The 15122-nt window shown below is 46.2% G+C and overlaps 1 protein-coding gene across 2 annotated transcripts; it reads right to left on the bottom strand.

The window, feature by feature from the left end:
* Positions 1-462: 462 nt before the first annotated feature.
* cfap57 (cilia and flagella associated protein 57) lies at positions 463-12941 on the bottom strand. Of its 2 annotated transcripts, XM_035632372.2 has the most exons (21): positions 12633-12941; positions 12202-12518; positions 11382-11626; positions 9906-10071; positions 9663-9815; positions 7571-7710; positions 6773-6938; positions 6559-6672; positions 6263-6475; positions 5199-5372; positions 4945-5106; positions 4098-4253; positions 3874-3967; positions 3593-3783; positions 3330-3503; positions 3074-3232; positions 2566-2709; positions 2334-2450; positions 1743-1877; positions 1275-1418; positions 463-1153 (listed from the first exon to the last, which is right to left on the bottom strand). In XM_035632372.2, exons 1-21 carry the CDS (start codon positions 12787-12789, stop codon positions 947-949), a joined length of 3528 nt encoding a protein of 1175 aa, XP_035488265.2. In that variant the 5' UTR covers positions 12790-12941; the 3' UTR covers positions 463-946. The 2 variants fall into 2 exon arrangements, with proteins under 2 accessions (XP_035488265.2, XP_035488266.2); XM_035632373.2 differs by lacking the exons at positions 2334-2450; positions 2566-2709; positions 3074-3232; ... (2 more) ...; positions 3874-3967; positions 4098-4253.
* Positions 12942-15122: the final 2181 nt, after the last annotated feature.

The raw sequence follows: 15122 nt of genomic DNA on the forward strand, positions 1-15122 counted from the left end.
ATGTTTTTTGATGCTGTATGGATTCTCAATGACGCTTTTGATTTTAAATTTCATTTATGTGCACTAAAATGTGGATATCTCTCATATAACCAGGGTTTCTTTCGCAGTATGGAATTTGATTTTAGTAATTTCCAGGTCTGGATAAGTCTGGAAAAAAGAAAACTAAAAATATTAACAAAATAACAAAAATATTTGTGTTTCCAGACTTAAGTCTAAACAGATGTGAATTCAATCAAGCCACACTGAATTGCACTAAGTCAAAGATATCAGTCCCCTAAATATACCAGATTATTTTTTTCATCTAGATGCATGCATTATTCCCTATGAATTTGGGAAATATGTTTAAAATGACAAAGAGCAAATGCATCCCTCGCAATGATAAAGTGAAAAAGATTCCAGGAGCCGCCTCCGTCCGGACCGTGCCAAAATGTACCTGGTCATTCATTGGTCCAGGTCTCAAGCTTAGTGGAAATCAATTGTTTATTTCTTGTGATCCACCAGCCATGATCCTTTTTGGTCTCCGACTAAAAGTACCATGGCTTGCTGGCTATACACATTCATAGTTACCATAGACTGTATATACAGATGGACATTTTGGTAGTTATTGTGACCCCAACAGGTCAGGCTGAACGTGGTTTTTGTTATATATATATATTTTTTTGACTATTTAAATTTTCACCATGTCAAGTGTTGGGGACGCCTTGGGATGGAAAGCATTCCTGGTTATGAGAGATTGCAGGTGGGGTTTCCCCAAAAGAGTCCAACTGTGACATCACAGTGGGAGAGAAATCTGAACCAGTTGTTCAGAGCCAGGCTGTAGGCTCCACAGATACACACATTTATGGACACAAACACTGAAAAAGTGATTTTTGCATAATTTCAGCTTAATTCCAGAGTAAATATGAGATTAAAAGTTTTGTTGTATGTTTTATATTTGTAAAAGTCCTCAGTATTCGTCCCTTTGGACTTTCCTGTCGACGGGGGATGTGACCGAGCCTGAGGAGTCTTTTTTGGGTCCTGCCTCTGAGTTGGGACGTGACTGGTTGGACCTCTTGTAAGTGGCAAGCTGCGCTTTGCAGTCTTTCACCTGAGTCCTCGCCAGACACAACTCCTTGCGCAGTTCGTTGATTTCCGTGATCAGAGTAACGTTCTCCTGCAGGGACGAACAGTAACTGTTAGAATTCCATTCGTCCGGCCGAAAGTTTTTTTTTTAAGACTCAAAAAACGTCTGCGCGATGGAGATCTCTAGATTGACAATCGGAGTCGTTATTCACCTTCATGATCCTGACGTAGACCTTCTCGTGTGCGTCGGCCGATTTGGCCAGACTGGTCCGGAGGCTGTGCACCGTCCTCTCCAAGTGATCGCGCTGGCGACAGACGGCCGCCTGAACATCGTCGCCCACGCTGCTTTTGTTCACCTTCGAGACAGAAAAAGCATATTGTTTGTGTAATGCAGAGTAATCTCGTCATCTCACAAACACAAGAGCTATCTCCATACTAACACTGTATTTACCACTACGCGTTTCACAAATTCCGTGGCCATGACGCCCCGAGACAGCCTTCATTTCCCCGTCGACTGTCTCGGCCTGCCACAGAGAAGATGACCTTGCATATAGTGCATGAGAACGCTCATCTTTGCAGTTTCTCAGGAGAAAAGATAGATTTCTCACCAGTTTTTTGCGTATTCATATACAGCCTACGAGAGACAGCTGTGAAAGGGATCTGCTGCACGGACCACTCACCCCCCCGTCGTGCGGCACATAGCGGGCGTAGATCACCTGCACGCTGTCCTTCAGTTTCTTTGGCTCCTGGATGAAGCCCACGCAGTGATGGAGGTCCGACTTGAGCCGCTGAAGATGCGTCTCCAGATCTTTCACCTGGCCACAGAAAAAAGACGTCAGAGCAGGTTTAATTCTAAAGTTGCAGTGTATGTTATGTTCCTTATGGAAAGTAAAGACGGGAGGGACTTTAACAGCAATCAATGCAATGACCCTCCTAATTCACACATTAGCACAGCAGTATATTTTTAAAGACAGACTAAACCGGCTGCTGAGTGTGTTTTGGGGTTTGAGAGATGGAGAATTACGGATACTTCCCATCATGCATCATTTTGTGTAATAAGACGCGGTGACAGTGGCACACGCACTCTGTTATTGTCAGCCTTTTAGTTTCAACATTTCAATTCAACGCCCGTCAGCGTTTTGTTGAATGTGAACATCTACTGTAATCTGCGGGAAGAGACGGAAAGAATTCAACAACTTCCCGGCTCATAGAACGGAAAAATGAGCGTGCCGCGGTGTCGGCTCTGTCGGCGTTCGAGTGCACCAGCTGACCCTCTGCATCTCCTTGTGCATCTCCTTGTCTCTGGTCCTCAGTTTGAGCCTCAGGTCCGAGACGGCGAGCTTCAGCTGAGTGTTGCTCTCGTTGGTTTGCACCAGCTCGCCCTCCAGCTGTCGGAGAGCGGAAACGGCGCGTCACTGTCAACACCACCTTTACCCTCGACTTTCCCACGCATCTTGAAATCTCTTGAGTAACATCTACTTCTGTAAAATGTTTGACACACACCTGTTGGATCCTCTCCTTCTTCTCGCCGATCTCGTCCTGCTGAGGCTCCGTCCGCTTCTTCAGCTCGCTCAGCTGGAAATCCAGCACAAACTTCAACTTCTCCAGCTCCTGGTTCTTCTTCTTCAAGCCGGAGATGGTCTTGTCCTGCGCGGGCACGAATGTTTGGAGGGATCTGAGTGGAAGCCGACCTGCGCTTTCGTCTGCGTTCACTCTCACTCTCGCGAGGTCACAAACAAGTCAGTGGCTCCGCCGCAGGACGCAGTAAACGCACGTTTACGATGTTATATGGAAAAACATGAACGTAAAACTATGCAGTACACAGTGTGTCCAGCAAAAAGATATAGGTCTGCCTAGGTTAGAAAGGCAAACGCCCCACTCCCCAGATATTTCAGAATGCACTAGACTACACTTGAAACCAAACCTACCCTCTTCAAGAAAAAGTTAAAATGTTACATATGTGCCATGTGTACAGTGTAATGAAAAACGGCGACGCCCTGATCTCGGCCACCTTGTCCTGGTTGGTCTTTTCGTGCCCAGCGATCTGCCTCTTCAGGTCCTCGATGTCGCTCTCCAGCGAGCGGATCAGACCCAGCAGCCGCTGACGCTCCTGCTTCAGCTTGTTGGCGTCCGTGCGCTGGTCGTCGATCTGCCTCTGGAGACTGTGGAACTGAGCGAGAGGCCGGGCGGGGATGAGTGCAAACTGTGTGTGCTCTCAGAAAAGTGAGCGGCAAAACGCCGCGGCTCAAAGGATCTCCTCCTCTCACCTTGTGAGCCGTGATGCCGTTTTCTCGAGTCAGATTGGCGACGGCCTCTTCTTCTGCGCGCAGCTTCTTCTCGTACCTGATCTTGATGTTGTGGATCACCCTCTCCTCGTCCTCCTCTTCCTGCTTTATGATCTCCTTGAACTCCCGCATCTGCTGCTGCGCGTCCTCCTGACACTGCACAGGAGTGAAAGCATGACGACAATCAAAGTGCCACCTCCGGGTTCCCTCTGCCACCGGCCAGCTGCTCCCCGCGCTCGCTGTACCTGAGCCAGCTGTCGCGTCTTCTCCCGCAGCTCGGCCTCGTAGCGCCGCGTCAGCTCCTCCAGGGCTCGGACTTCGCGCTCCTCTGCGGTCTTCGCGCTCCTCTCATAGTCCTCCCGCGCTCTCTCACACCGATGCCGAAGATCCTGGAACCGCTCGTGCTCCACGATCAGCTTCTGGCCGTAGGAGGACTCTGCGCGGACAGACAGTATGGACTTTGTAGAAAGAGAGAAAGACAAAGTGTCTCTGGAGGGTGCTGACGCTGATCTAGTCCTCTTCCTACCTAAATCCTTCAGTTCTCTGGAATGTTTCATGGCGACCTCTGCAGAACTCTCCTGGTGCTCACGCTCCTGCCTCTCCATCTCTGTCTTCATGGCCTATAGGGACAGTACATGTCGTGAACAGACAGCAGGGGCCTTAAAGGTGACATATCATGCAAAAACCACTTCATTGTTGTGCACGCAAATGTGTGTAGCCGTGGAAAAATGCCACCCTGTCGCAGCAAACCTGTTGTGCAGTCTGCAGAGTTTCTATTTGCTGCGTCAACTTGTCCGAAGTCTCCTTCATCTTCTCGTTGTAGTTCATGTCCTTGAGGCGGAGCTGGTACTCGTTCTCCATCTGCATCTCCTCCAGACGCATCTTCAGCTCCAGCGTGGTCTGCGTCTGCGGCACAGGGGGACGCCGACACGGAAACGGACGGCTGTGTTGAATGTCCCTGTACAGCGCTCACGCGATTATTGTCTGTCTCTACTGCACGTCGTCTATCAAGCTCAAAGTTGAAGCGAAAACTGTTTTTACGTTTTTTTCTCTCAGTACAATACAGTATATACGCACATACAAAAGATGTATTGGGGACCGTTTGGTGCAACAGCCGTTTTCAACACGACGTAGCAAACATGGAGAATCATACGGAGGTCGGGTCCACCTCATGGAACTATATTTAACTCATTCACAGTTGACGAACCAACATTGGTTCTTTGTTGCAGGTGATTATACATATATGAACACATAGTTATGGACGATTTATTCAATTTCTGTGAATAAGTCCTTTTAAATATTACAAACTGTCCCTTTAAAATACTAAACTAACTTAATGAAGCTTAGCATGAGTTCAATCAGGAAGATTATTGTTCCCTCTCACTCTCCCTGCCTTTTCTATTCAGCGGCCTGTGGGTGTTTTTCCAGTAATCCTGTTGTTGTAATAATTTGTATGTTGCCTGGGGAGAGACTCTCAGGGACCGTAGCCACAGGCCGTCACGGAACACGGTATGATGTTATGTGCTCTGTGAGGCCAGGTGTTCATGTGGAGAACGCATTGAAAGTAAAAGTGGCCTGAGGCTAAACGTGCACAGACCTTTTCCTCCAGGTCCGACTTGGTGACAAGAATCTCGTCGGTGTGGACGATCTGCCTGCTGCTCTTCAGCCCTCGTCCCTCCTTGTCAATGATCTTCCACATGGACAGACAGCCGTCTTCGGACGCCGTCAGCAGGAACTGATCATCGAACGTGATCGCCATCTGACGACGCACGAGGTTCAGCGGTGATGGACTTCTGCTTCTCAGGCAGTTTATTGTGTGTTATCACAGCGTGCGGCGGCGTTTAGACCTACCTTGGTAACTGGGCCACAATGGGCCTGGTACACGATCCAGTCCTTCTGGATGGGTAGTGGGTATTTAATGGCCCTGATGGTGCCGTTGGACGCCCCGGTGAAGACGACTCTACCAGAATGAGACACCGCGACGGCAGTGTGGGCTACCTCGTCGGCAGGAACCTCCCTCAGGACCTGTGGAACAAAGAGATTATAAGTCCTGCATGTCCACGGTAAAAAATTAAGGTCTCAAACAACTTTTCTTGAGTAACCAATATAGTGCATATTTCATATTTAGTGCAGAGGATGTGCAAGACATATTCATTTTCATACTGGTCTGTTGGATATACTATTTCAAGAAGAAGCTTAGACCCGGAACATTTTGGAAAACCTGGAGTGGCAATAAATTACCCCCAATGAATAATTTGTTCTATGTCACCTACATTTAATAAGTTATATCGCAGTGTAATTGGTTTTCCAAATGGGAAGAATAAGGGAGGAGGGTAATATTTTGAGCAGCCCCGCAGAAACTGAAGTGGACAACTTTGAACCGAGCACAGGACATACAGCTGTTCTTTATGTCCTCACTTGCTGTGTGTGTGTGTGTGTGTGTGTGTGTGTGTGTGTGTGTGTACCAAACCTGACTTTTAAACAAGCAAAATCATCTCATTAACACTAACTCAAATGTTACGTCCTGTATCTTTATGATCTGTGCAAACTGATACTGACCCTTTTCTCAGACTGTTGAAGAGGAAAACTATCTTGTGTTTGCACAAAAAGAGCAGAAGTCATTTTTCTATTAACAATGGATCTGATTTTTATGTGCACCGTGAACTGGGCCACTCGTCTTTTAACACGCTTCACCTTTAAGGCTTTGTTTGATTCACTCTCACCGCTCTCATCTTACGTGAAGTATTGAGCAGACACTGCTCGTTCTGTAGGTGGCTTATATCTTCTGCTCGAGGGCATTTATGAATAGCAAATGCACGTTCAAGAATGAATATATTACTACCCGCACTGTTCCTCTCAATATAATCCATGGCAAATCAGTGCAAGAGACGCAGTGGCGTGTCGTTCCTACTGACTTGACAGTCTTGGATCTCCTTCAGCGTGAGGTCGCTTCCCACAGCCAGGAAGGTCTTGCAGTCTGACGAGAAGGCCACGCCCGTGTAGCCGCAGGACTTGAGGACGCTCTCCGACTCGCGCTTGCCGGTCTGCGTGTTCCACTCGTACACGGCGCCATCCATCCCGCACGACACCAGCCGGCTGTCGTCCAGGCTCCATTCAATGCCGCGGATCTGCCGAAAAGCAAAGATGTCAAGTTGACGCCAAAGGTACGACGACGGGTCTGCTGTAACATACACAGTCGCGCCTCGCTCGCCTTTCCATTGTGGCCCTTCAGAGTGAGGATGTTCTCAAAGGAGTTGACAGAGTAGATGTGGATGACGTTTCCATTGACGGCTGCGAACATGTGGCCGCCGTGGCTGAAAGCACACTGAGGGGAAAGAGATGGTCAGAGCTGAAGGGCGCATCACGTAGCAGTACCAAAAGGCTGTTGGTACACACACACGCACGCACGCACACACACACCCCACCTCTCTGCAGCCGCGCACAGTGAACTCCTTGAAGGTGCGGATGTCATCCATAACCAGGTTCATCAGCCGGAGTTTGTCTGAGAAGCCCACCAGGATGAAGAGGCCAGTGGGGTGCAGAGCCACGCTGTGCGCCTCCTCCTGGAACTCCTTGTACAGCTCCAGCTCCCTGGAGACAATTCACAGAGAGGCAACGCAAAGCGTGTCTTTAACACGTCATACCGAGGGGCTGTGTGCTTGCTGTTAGATGTAAATACATAAAGCTGCTGATCATGAAAACGCATTCAAAAAATAATACTGAATTCAGTGGTCTGAAAAAGACCTTTGACCGTCCGGAGGCAGTGTGGCTCTCAGCAAAAACTTAAATTAACAAATCATTTTTGAACTTTTATTCATTTTCCCCTCTACTTTTATATATTCATCAATCACTTTTCTGTACTGACATAATGTGATATAAATATAAATATGTGTAATCCATGAATAAATATCGAGCTCGTTTATTGTCTTCCTGTCTTTGACCAGTATCACTTTGAATACAGGTAAGGAATTGCACTTAAATAGTTTTAAATTTGAATTTGTGGACACTCCTAAATCACGTTTGATTATCAGCAGTGTTTGTCTCACCCACATAGATCCCAGAACTGTCGGAACTGTAAAACGATTCCCTCAGTCCTTCCTCAGGGATGTTAAATGTGTGAGTTCAAAAGAATTAAGAGAAGCAAAGATCGCTAAGACTGTGTGGAGGAATCAGAAGAACACTCGACATAAGAATCAAACAAGCATGCAACGACGTTGCTTTACTTCGTCTCGTAGTTCCAGATGCGGACAGAGCGGTCCAGGGAGCTGGTGGCTGCGAAGGGCTTCCGCAGGCAGACGGATAAACCCGTGATGGACTTGGAGTGGAAGGACTGGGACAGGAACTCAAAGTGCGCTTGGACTTCCTGACAGGGGAGAGTTAAAGAGTTTACACCTCGGGGTCACTGTGGTGGTCTGACTGAAGGGAATGATGGGACAGAAAGTCATCAGCTGGAGGCAGACAGAAGAATGTGCCACGGATGAAATGGACGTGGTTGAGGGAAAACAGTGACGTGTAAAAAAGAAAAAGAAAGACATTTTGAATCCAACATACAAAATGAAAAAAAAGGGGTTAGGGTTAAGAATGTATTTTACAGTTCGCTGATTACCTTGTATTTACTAAGAAACTAGATGTAACAAAATATAGTCACTAGGAAAGTACCAAAATAACTTTATAGTAATTACTAAGTTATTACCTAGTAAGTACATGGAAATGAACTAGGAAACTAAATGGTAATACAATCTATGTATGACGACAGTAACCACACAGAAAGGATAGTAAGTACTAAGTTATTACTTAGTATGTACATGAAAACCTACGAGGAAAGTAGATGGTAATACAATCTATATAGGAAGCAAGAAACCAAACAGAAAGGATAGTAAGTGCTAAGTCATTACTTGCAAGTGCATTAAAACCTACGAGGAAACGAGATGGCGATACAATCTACGTACTAAGAAAGTACCCAGACAGAAAGGATAGTACGTACTAAGTTATTACCTAGTGAGTACATGGAAACTTACTCGGAAAGTAGATGGTATTAGAATACATGTATTTACAAAGTACTAGAAGGAAAGATGTAAGTACTTGTGCTGTACGTTGCGACGAGTAAGTACATGGAAATTACGAGGAAACTAGATCGTAACACAATACATATTAAGAAAGCGCCATAGTTAAGGATAGTTACCTTTTTGGTTTAGGTGATTGGTTGATAATGTGGTGGATTTGGTATAGAGGAGGCGGTTGTGATTGTGTGAGGCTGCTGGTAGTTACATCACACTGCCTTAAGAAATGCAACGGGCTGCACTGGCATGAGAGCAACGCTTCACGTACTATTATTAGAAGATAAACTATGATTGAGGAAGGCATTGTTGGGTCCAGGGAAGCAGATCCATGAGCCATAAAAATGCAGAACACACTTTTGGGTTGTACAACTCTGGAAAGTTATCAAAAAACTAAAGAGTTATTTTTGCCCAATGGCAGGTGGGATTGGCTTCAGCCCTCCATGATCCTCTGTCTACAGGATCAATGTGACAATAAAAAGGATGTGCACTGACCGACAGCATCTCATCGGATGACACCAGACTGCATTGTGGGAAATGTTTTTTTTTACGCCAGACGACCCAACGGCTACATTAAGCCGTCCTGCTGTGACGATGCAGTGGCCTCACGGCGTCAAAGCTTCTTTTTTTTAATGATGCACTACAGTTTGTTAGAACAGACGGTGCTGATGCTCACGAAGGGAGAAGGGTCTGGCTGCAGACCTCTGGAGCAGTGATGCTCCACACTAGGCTGGAAACACGTGACCTCTGTACAATAAGGAAGTAGCTGGGAGATTACCGTTTTAATTCTACAAAAGAACTCAAAAGAGTGTTATTTAATCCTTTCACAGTATCTCAGACAAAGTAATGTAGTTGAGTAGATATGAGAGATTATTAGTTTTGTTTTTGTTTTTATTATTTTTAATATAGTAAATGATAGTGATGTTGATCCCCACTACATACCAGTTGATGGCGGTAATGCTCAAATTTGTTGTTTGACACAACCAAAATAAACTCAAGAAGAAGTTTTCATTTTAGCAGTTTGCGAGCTGCAACTCACCTATCAGTGAAGTTGTCCGTTAATCGGTAATATGGACAAAATAAAAAACAAACAAAATTTTTTCAATACGTTTCAGCACATTATTTGCGCACTTCTGAGGGACGCGAAGGTCACGTGTTGCCGGTCTATAGACATGGAGGTCGCGTGTTCCTGTGAAGCTCCACAGCTCCAGCGACCTGCAGCCAGACCCTCTTGGGTGGGGGGAGCTGTGCGTGCTACCTTGTGGACGTCCACAGAGGACAGGCTGACGCTGTACAACTGCCCTTGTTCCGTGCTGATGGCCAGGGTCTCCTCTGCTGGACTGAGGCACATGGTGTCAATCTCCTGGCTTTCCGCCGAGGTCACCTCGTCGTTGTATGGATCCGGAGGAATCTGACAGACAAAGCACATACCTATATCACTGAGAGACAATACACTAAGCCCACAGTGTCACTGTTGCCTCTCTTAGGCATAAGCCTTTACCTTTATCTCCCTGCTCTTTCTGTAGCTGTCCTCTGTCTTTTCAAAGAGACACACGGTGCCAGGGCCCATGGAGCACGCAAAGCCCTTGGAGTAGGACAGGATGGCTGTGATGCGAGAGGCGGTCGGGGCTTCGTCCGCGTCTTGGATCTTCCTCGTCCCAACTTGCCTGCACAGTTTCAATAAAACAGAGGCCGCTTTGGAGAGGTTCATTCATTTTGCTCAGATGGTCTCTTTAGTTTTTAAGAAACAGAGGGAATAGTGAGTTTGCTGGGGGACTATTTGCAGCAGTGGATTAATAGATTTTTTAGTGCTCCAGTGAGTGTTTGTACAGGTTTGTTGGACTGAATAAAAGATTGTCAAGAGTGTTCATGGCAATGAAGGAACATGTGCAGTGCAACATCATAACTCACTGATGTGTGTGTAGCTAACAGTGAGGAATACGATACACTTGTTAGCAGAGGTGGGACAAAGTCATTGTTTGCCAGGAAATAACTGAAATCTGTTCCATTGAGAGCGTTGAACAAGTCATCACATCCGTTTCAAAAGTAATCATCATGTTCACAGACACATCACATATCACAGTTTTCAGTCTGCACTGCTGACATGATTGTCTGCCGTCAGATAAATTCAAAAATATAACCACCTGTTAAGAAAACTAATAATAGTTCTCAACATTCACTCTTTTTTCATAACTTTTTTTTGTTATCTAAAGAATTGATGTCATCCCAAGTCAAAAGAGTCACAGGTGTCAAAGTCGGAGTTTTAAGTCATTAGAATCATGACTCTGTTCCACCATTGGTTCGCTTCATTGTCATTGATTCACAGTCTAGCAGTGACATCAGCGACATAAAAAACACATTTGGCACTGTACTCTACGGAGCACCTCTGGTTATTAATGCGTTATTAATAAGTGGCCACGAGTAAATAACTGAGTTAGTAATGCCTGGGAACGAGATAATTAAGTTTATCTCGTTTATTATTTATTATCTTATTGCCAAGCTTTACTAAATCGTGGTCACGCATTACTAACTCATGGCTTCGCATTACTAACTCGCGGGCACACATTACTAACTCAGGGTCACGTATTAATAACTATTGGTCGGAAAATTACTAACTTGTGGCCACGCATTACTAACTCAGGGTCACGCATTACTAACTCTGGGTCACGCATTACTAACTCATTACTAACTCAGGGTCATGTATTAATAACTCGTGTCCAGGTATTAATCATTCGCGGCCACGCATTAATAGCTTGTTGCGACGCACTACTAACTCGTGATCAAATACTAATAAGTCGTGGCCACGCATTACTCACTCGCGGCCACACATTCATATTTTTCCCATGTCACCAGGGGGGCTCAGTAGGAATCTCAGCACAGCTAACCCCGAACACATTCATTGTGTGTGACCCACAAGAAAACAAAGTGTGGAGACAAACGAATGTTGGCAGCGTGTTAATGTGGACCATCTTGTGACCTGTCTGCCTCAAGGGCTGCGCCGATCTCCCTTCGCAGGTCTCCAGACTCGAACACCAGCAGCCTGCCTGCGTCCGTCCCGGCGATCACCCGCTCCGCCGTCACCCAGGTGTGACACAGGAAGCCCATGGTCTCCACCTTTGGGAAGCTGCTCTGCTTCAGGGCTCCCTCTGTGTAGCGGAACATCTTGAACAGGCCTGTTCCGCTCACACACAGCTGCGTGTTGTTGTGAGGGTTGAAGCTGACCTGAGGAAGCGTCATTAAATTCAACATGTTATGCAAAAATCACTTTTTTAGTGTTTGTGCACATACAGGTATGTATCCGTGGAGCCTGCCGGCCCACAAACTGTGAAAAAAAGAACCACCCTGTCATTTTGTGAGCTGGCTAAACCCTACAGCCCGGCTATGTAAAACTGGTTCACATTTCTCTCCCACTCTGATGTCACAGTTGGACTCTTTTGGGGTAACCCCGCCTGCAATCTGAGAATCTCCACTTCTCTGGTGAAGCGTGTGACATTTCCTGTACGTTTTGAAGTCGGTTGACCAATCCCAATCAGAGCAGACTGGGGTTAATCAGGAGGCGGGGCTGAAATAAATCCAGGTGTTTTAGACAGAGGGAGGAAAGAGGAGCTGCAGGGTGGGGCAGTATGAGAACACTGATGCATTTTCTGAACATTAGAGCATGTAAACCTTTATAAGTGGTCATCCACACTAAAAGTATGAACCTTTATACGAGCATAATATGTCACCTTTAAAAAATGGTGAGATATGACGCGCGCACAGGAGCGCCAGGCTGCTGTGGCGCAGCGCGCGCGACTCACCTGGGTGACGGGATTGTTCGGGTTGCTGGTCTTCACCGACGCCAGGACTTTCTGCTTTTCCCAGAGCCAGAGGACCAACGTCCACTCCGGGCCGCCCGTCTGGCCAATCAGGTACTTGGAATCGGGGGAGAAGGCCACGCACACGAACTCCCGGCCCGGCGCGTCCCCTGCGGTCAGGACTTTCCTCTTCCTGCCCTGCTCGTGCTGCAGGTCGAACACCGTGACGGTGGCCCGCTCGCCCCCCCTCTCCGACACTGCCAGGTAGCGCCGGTTGGCACTGATGGCCATGGCGCGCATGCCCTGGCTTTTCTCTGAGCCTGTGGAGACAAATAGCAATAATGGCAACAGGAGAAAAAAAAAGATGGGCTCCATTATAATCCTGATTATCTTATAATAGGGAGATTGTGAGGTGGAGCATCAGCCCTGGTTACCTGGGATGAACCTCTGGCATCGCTGCACGGTGTTGAAGCACACGCAGTTGTTGCCGCAGGGGAAAACCAAGCTGTGCTCGTCGAAGAAACACAAATTGTTCGCGACACCTCTCCGCAGGCCGAAGATGAAATGGGACTGAGCAACCACTGCGCTCATTTTACACTTCAGAGTCCAACCCTAATTAACATGAAATATCACTCAAAAACTACAAATCCCCCCACGCGTGAGAGGACTGCCTCACCAACAGAGGAGTTTAGTCTTAAAAGTCAGCAAGGAGCGCACACATGCGACCGAGAAAACACACTGCGGGGGGGGGGGGGGGGGGGGTCCTGCAAGAATGATTGGAGGCGTCACGTCGCTAGGCAACACGGGAGATCCCGCGAGAACCTGTTCCCAAAGTTCCCTCCGTGCGTCCCTACCGTAGATTTTTGCAAAGCATCGTTTCAAACTCGATTTCCCCCTTTCTACCTTTACACCCACTACTTATTGAACTGCTGATTTATGATGCCCGTCGCTCACTCACGTGCTTCTTCTCGCGGGATTTCACGGGTCGCTTGGCGACGGAACTCACAGTGGTGAAGTTAGTTTTGGGTTAGATATTCGACACGCCTCCAGCTCGGATATCCAGTGGGAAGTTGACTCATTGTCATCATGTCAATTCATTTAAAATGTACAAATTATTTAAAATCCAAAAAGAAGAGGTGTGTCCTATTTTTCCAGTGTTGTAAAAATGCTGTGATTCGGAAACAGTATGGGCCTCAATGCATTGAAACTATTTATTTAAAAAAACATATATATATAAGTAATAAATATTCATATAAAATAAAATAAACACTAAAATCCAGTTAAAAATAGCGTGTCATGTTTATATTGCGTAGTAAAACAATCATGGCTGGAGCCAGTGGGCCCAGTGCCCTGGGGGCCTCGGACTGCCAGGGGGACTCCAAGCCTCAGGTACTTGGCTATGGAGGTGCTTGGCCCAAGACTTCTGAAGCCAATTGAATGCCGGGGCCCTTAGTGCGCACGGCACAAGCTGACCACCAAGCCCCTGGGTGCTTATATGGTGAGGGCCCCCGGGGGAATGTGAGCTAACCACTAGGGCCCCTCAGCACTTACAATTTAATGACCCCCGGGCCCCATGGTGTTTAAAACATAAGCTGACCACTAAGTCCACAGGACCCCTCAGCGCACAGTGTTAGGGCCTCTTGGCACTTAAAGACCGAGTTGACCACTATAGGGCCCCTAGGACCCTGGCTCGGGCTTAAAATGTGATCTTACCACTAAGGCCCCTCAGCACCTGCAGAATGAGGGGGCTCCAAAAGACATGTGCCCCAGTCGGGCCCTCGCAGGACCACAATTCCGCATTAGTTTGAAATCACTGGGTCACATGACATGGAATCTAATGGGAAAAAAAATGTTTTTATTCCAATGTGTCCTCGTTGCCCAGTGTAGAACATCTGGCATGATTTGGAGTCAGTGTGAGTGAGTTACAATACAAGCTCTTGGAAAAAATGCAACTCGTCGTCTAATGTCAAACGGACATTTATCGATGGTCCAAAAAGCCCACTCTGAGTGAACGTCTGAGGAATATCCAACCTGAAACAAACTTCACCAAGATATGCAACCATTATTCATTAACAGCTCAAATATCGAACTAAGAGCCTGTATCCAGGAGCTTGGCTCTGGCCTGCAGTAAAGTGCATTTACTCAAGAACTGTGGTTATTACTCGAGTACTATTAAATATAATAATAATAAAATAAAATAATAATATACTTCAAAACTATATTTCAGCAGATTCATTTGAGAAGTACTCGTTAATTGGCATATTAAGATTTTACCAAATCAGCAAAATTGTATAGAATAGATTCATGTAACATACATATAGATACACACACATATATATATATATATATATATATATATATATATATATATATATATATGGTTGTCGTAGATTTATTAATATAATTATTTTTACTTCCACAGTCGTTGACTCCTTATGGGAAATAGAGTCCAGACGATCCTTGCAAAAATAAGTAACTGATGTGTCCAGCTGTTTTCTGTTTAGGCCACAGGAATGACATAGCAAAGCGAATAGCGCAGCACAGCAGAGACAATTGGCCAAATATCTAATATATTTATCACACTGATGTGGGCATTTAAGATAAAGAGGAAGCATCCGAACAAGATCGGGGGTTTACTGTAGTCATGTATAGGCTCCCACGTGTGTGGAGGACAGAGAATTACTGTCACCTGTCAAGAGTTGAGTTTATGGGTTGAAAAAAAGATGATTTAAAACGCATTTTGGTGTTTGATCTACCATTAACATAAAAGTGTCAACTCGTCGTCATTGTGCGATGTGCTGCAAAAGGTTTCCAATCCTATTGTTTTTTCGAATCCATGCTGAGGATGAGGATCAGGTTGTTTGAGCCGGCAGCGGTTCGAGTTGGACAGTTCATTTTCACAGACATAAATAAATGACTCACAG

This window comes from Scophthalmus maximus, chromosome 6 (genome assembly GCF_022379125.1).
Source record: "Scophthalmus maximus strain ysfricsl-2021 chromosome 6, ASM2237912v1, whole genome shotgun sequence".
Classification (NCBI taxonomy): Eukaryota; Metazoa; Chordata; class Actinopteri; order Pleuronectiformes; family Scophthalmidae; genus Scophthalmus; species Scophthalmus maximus.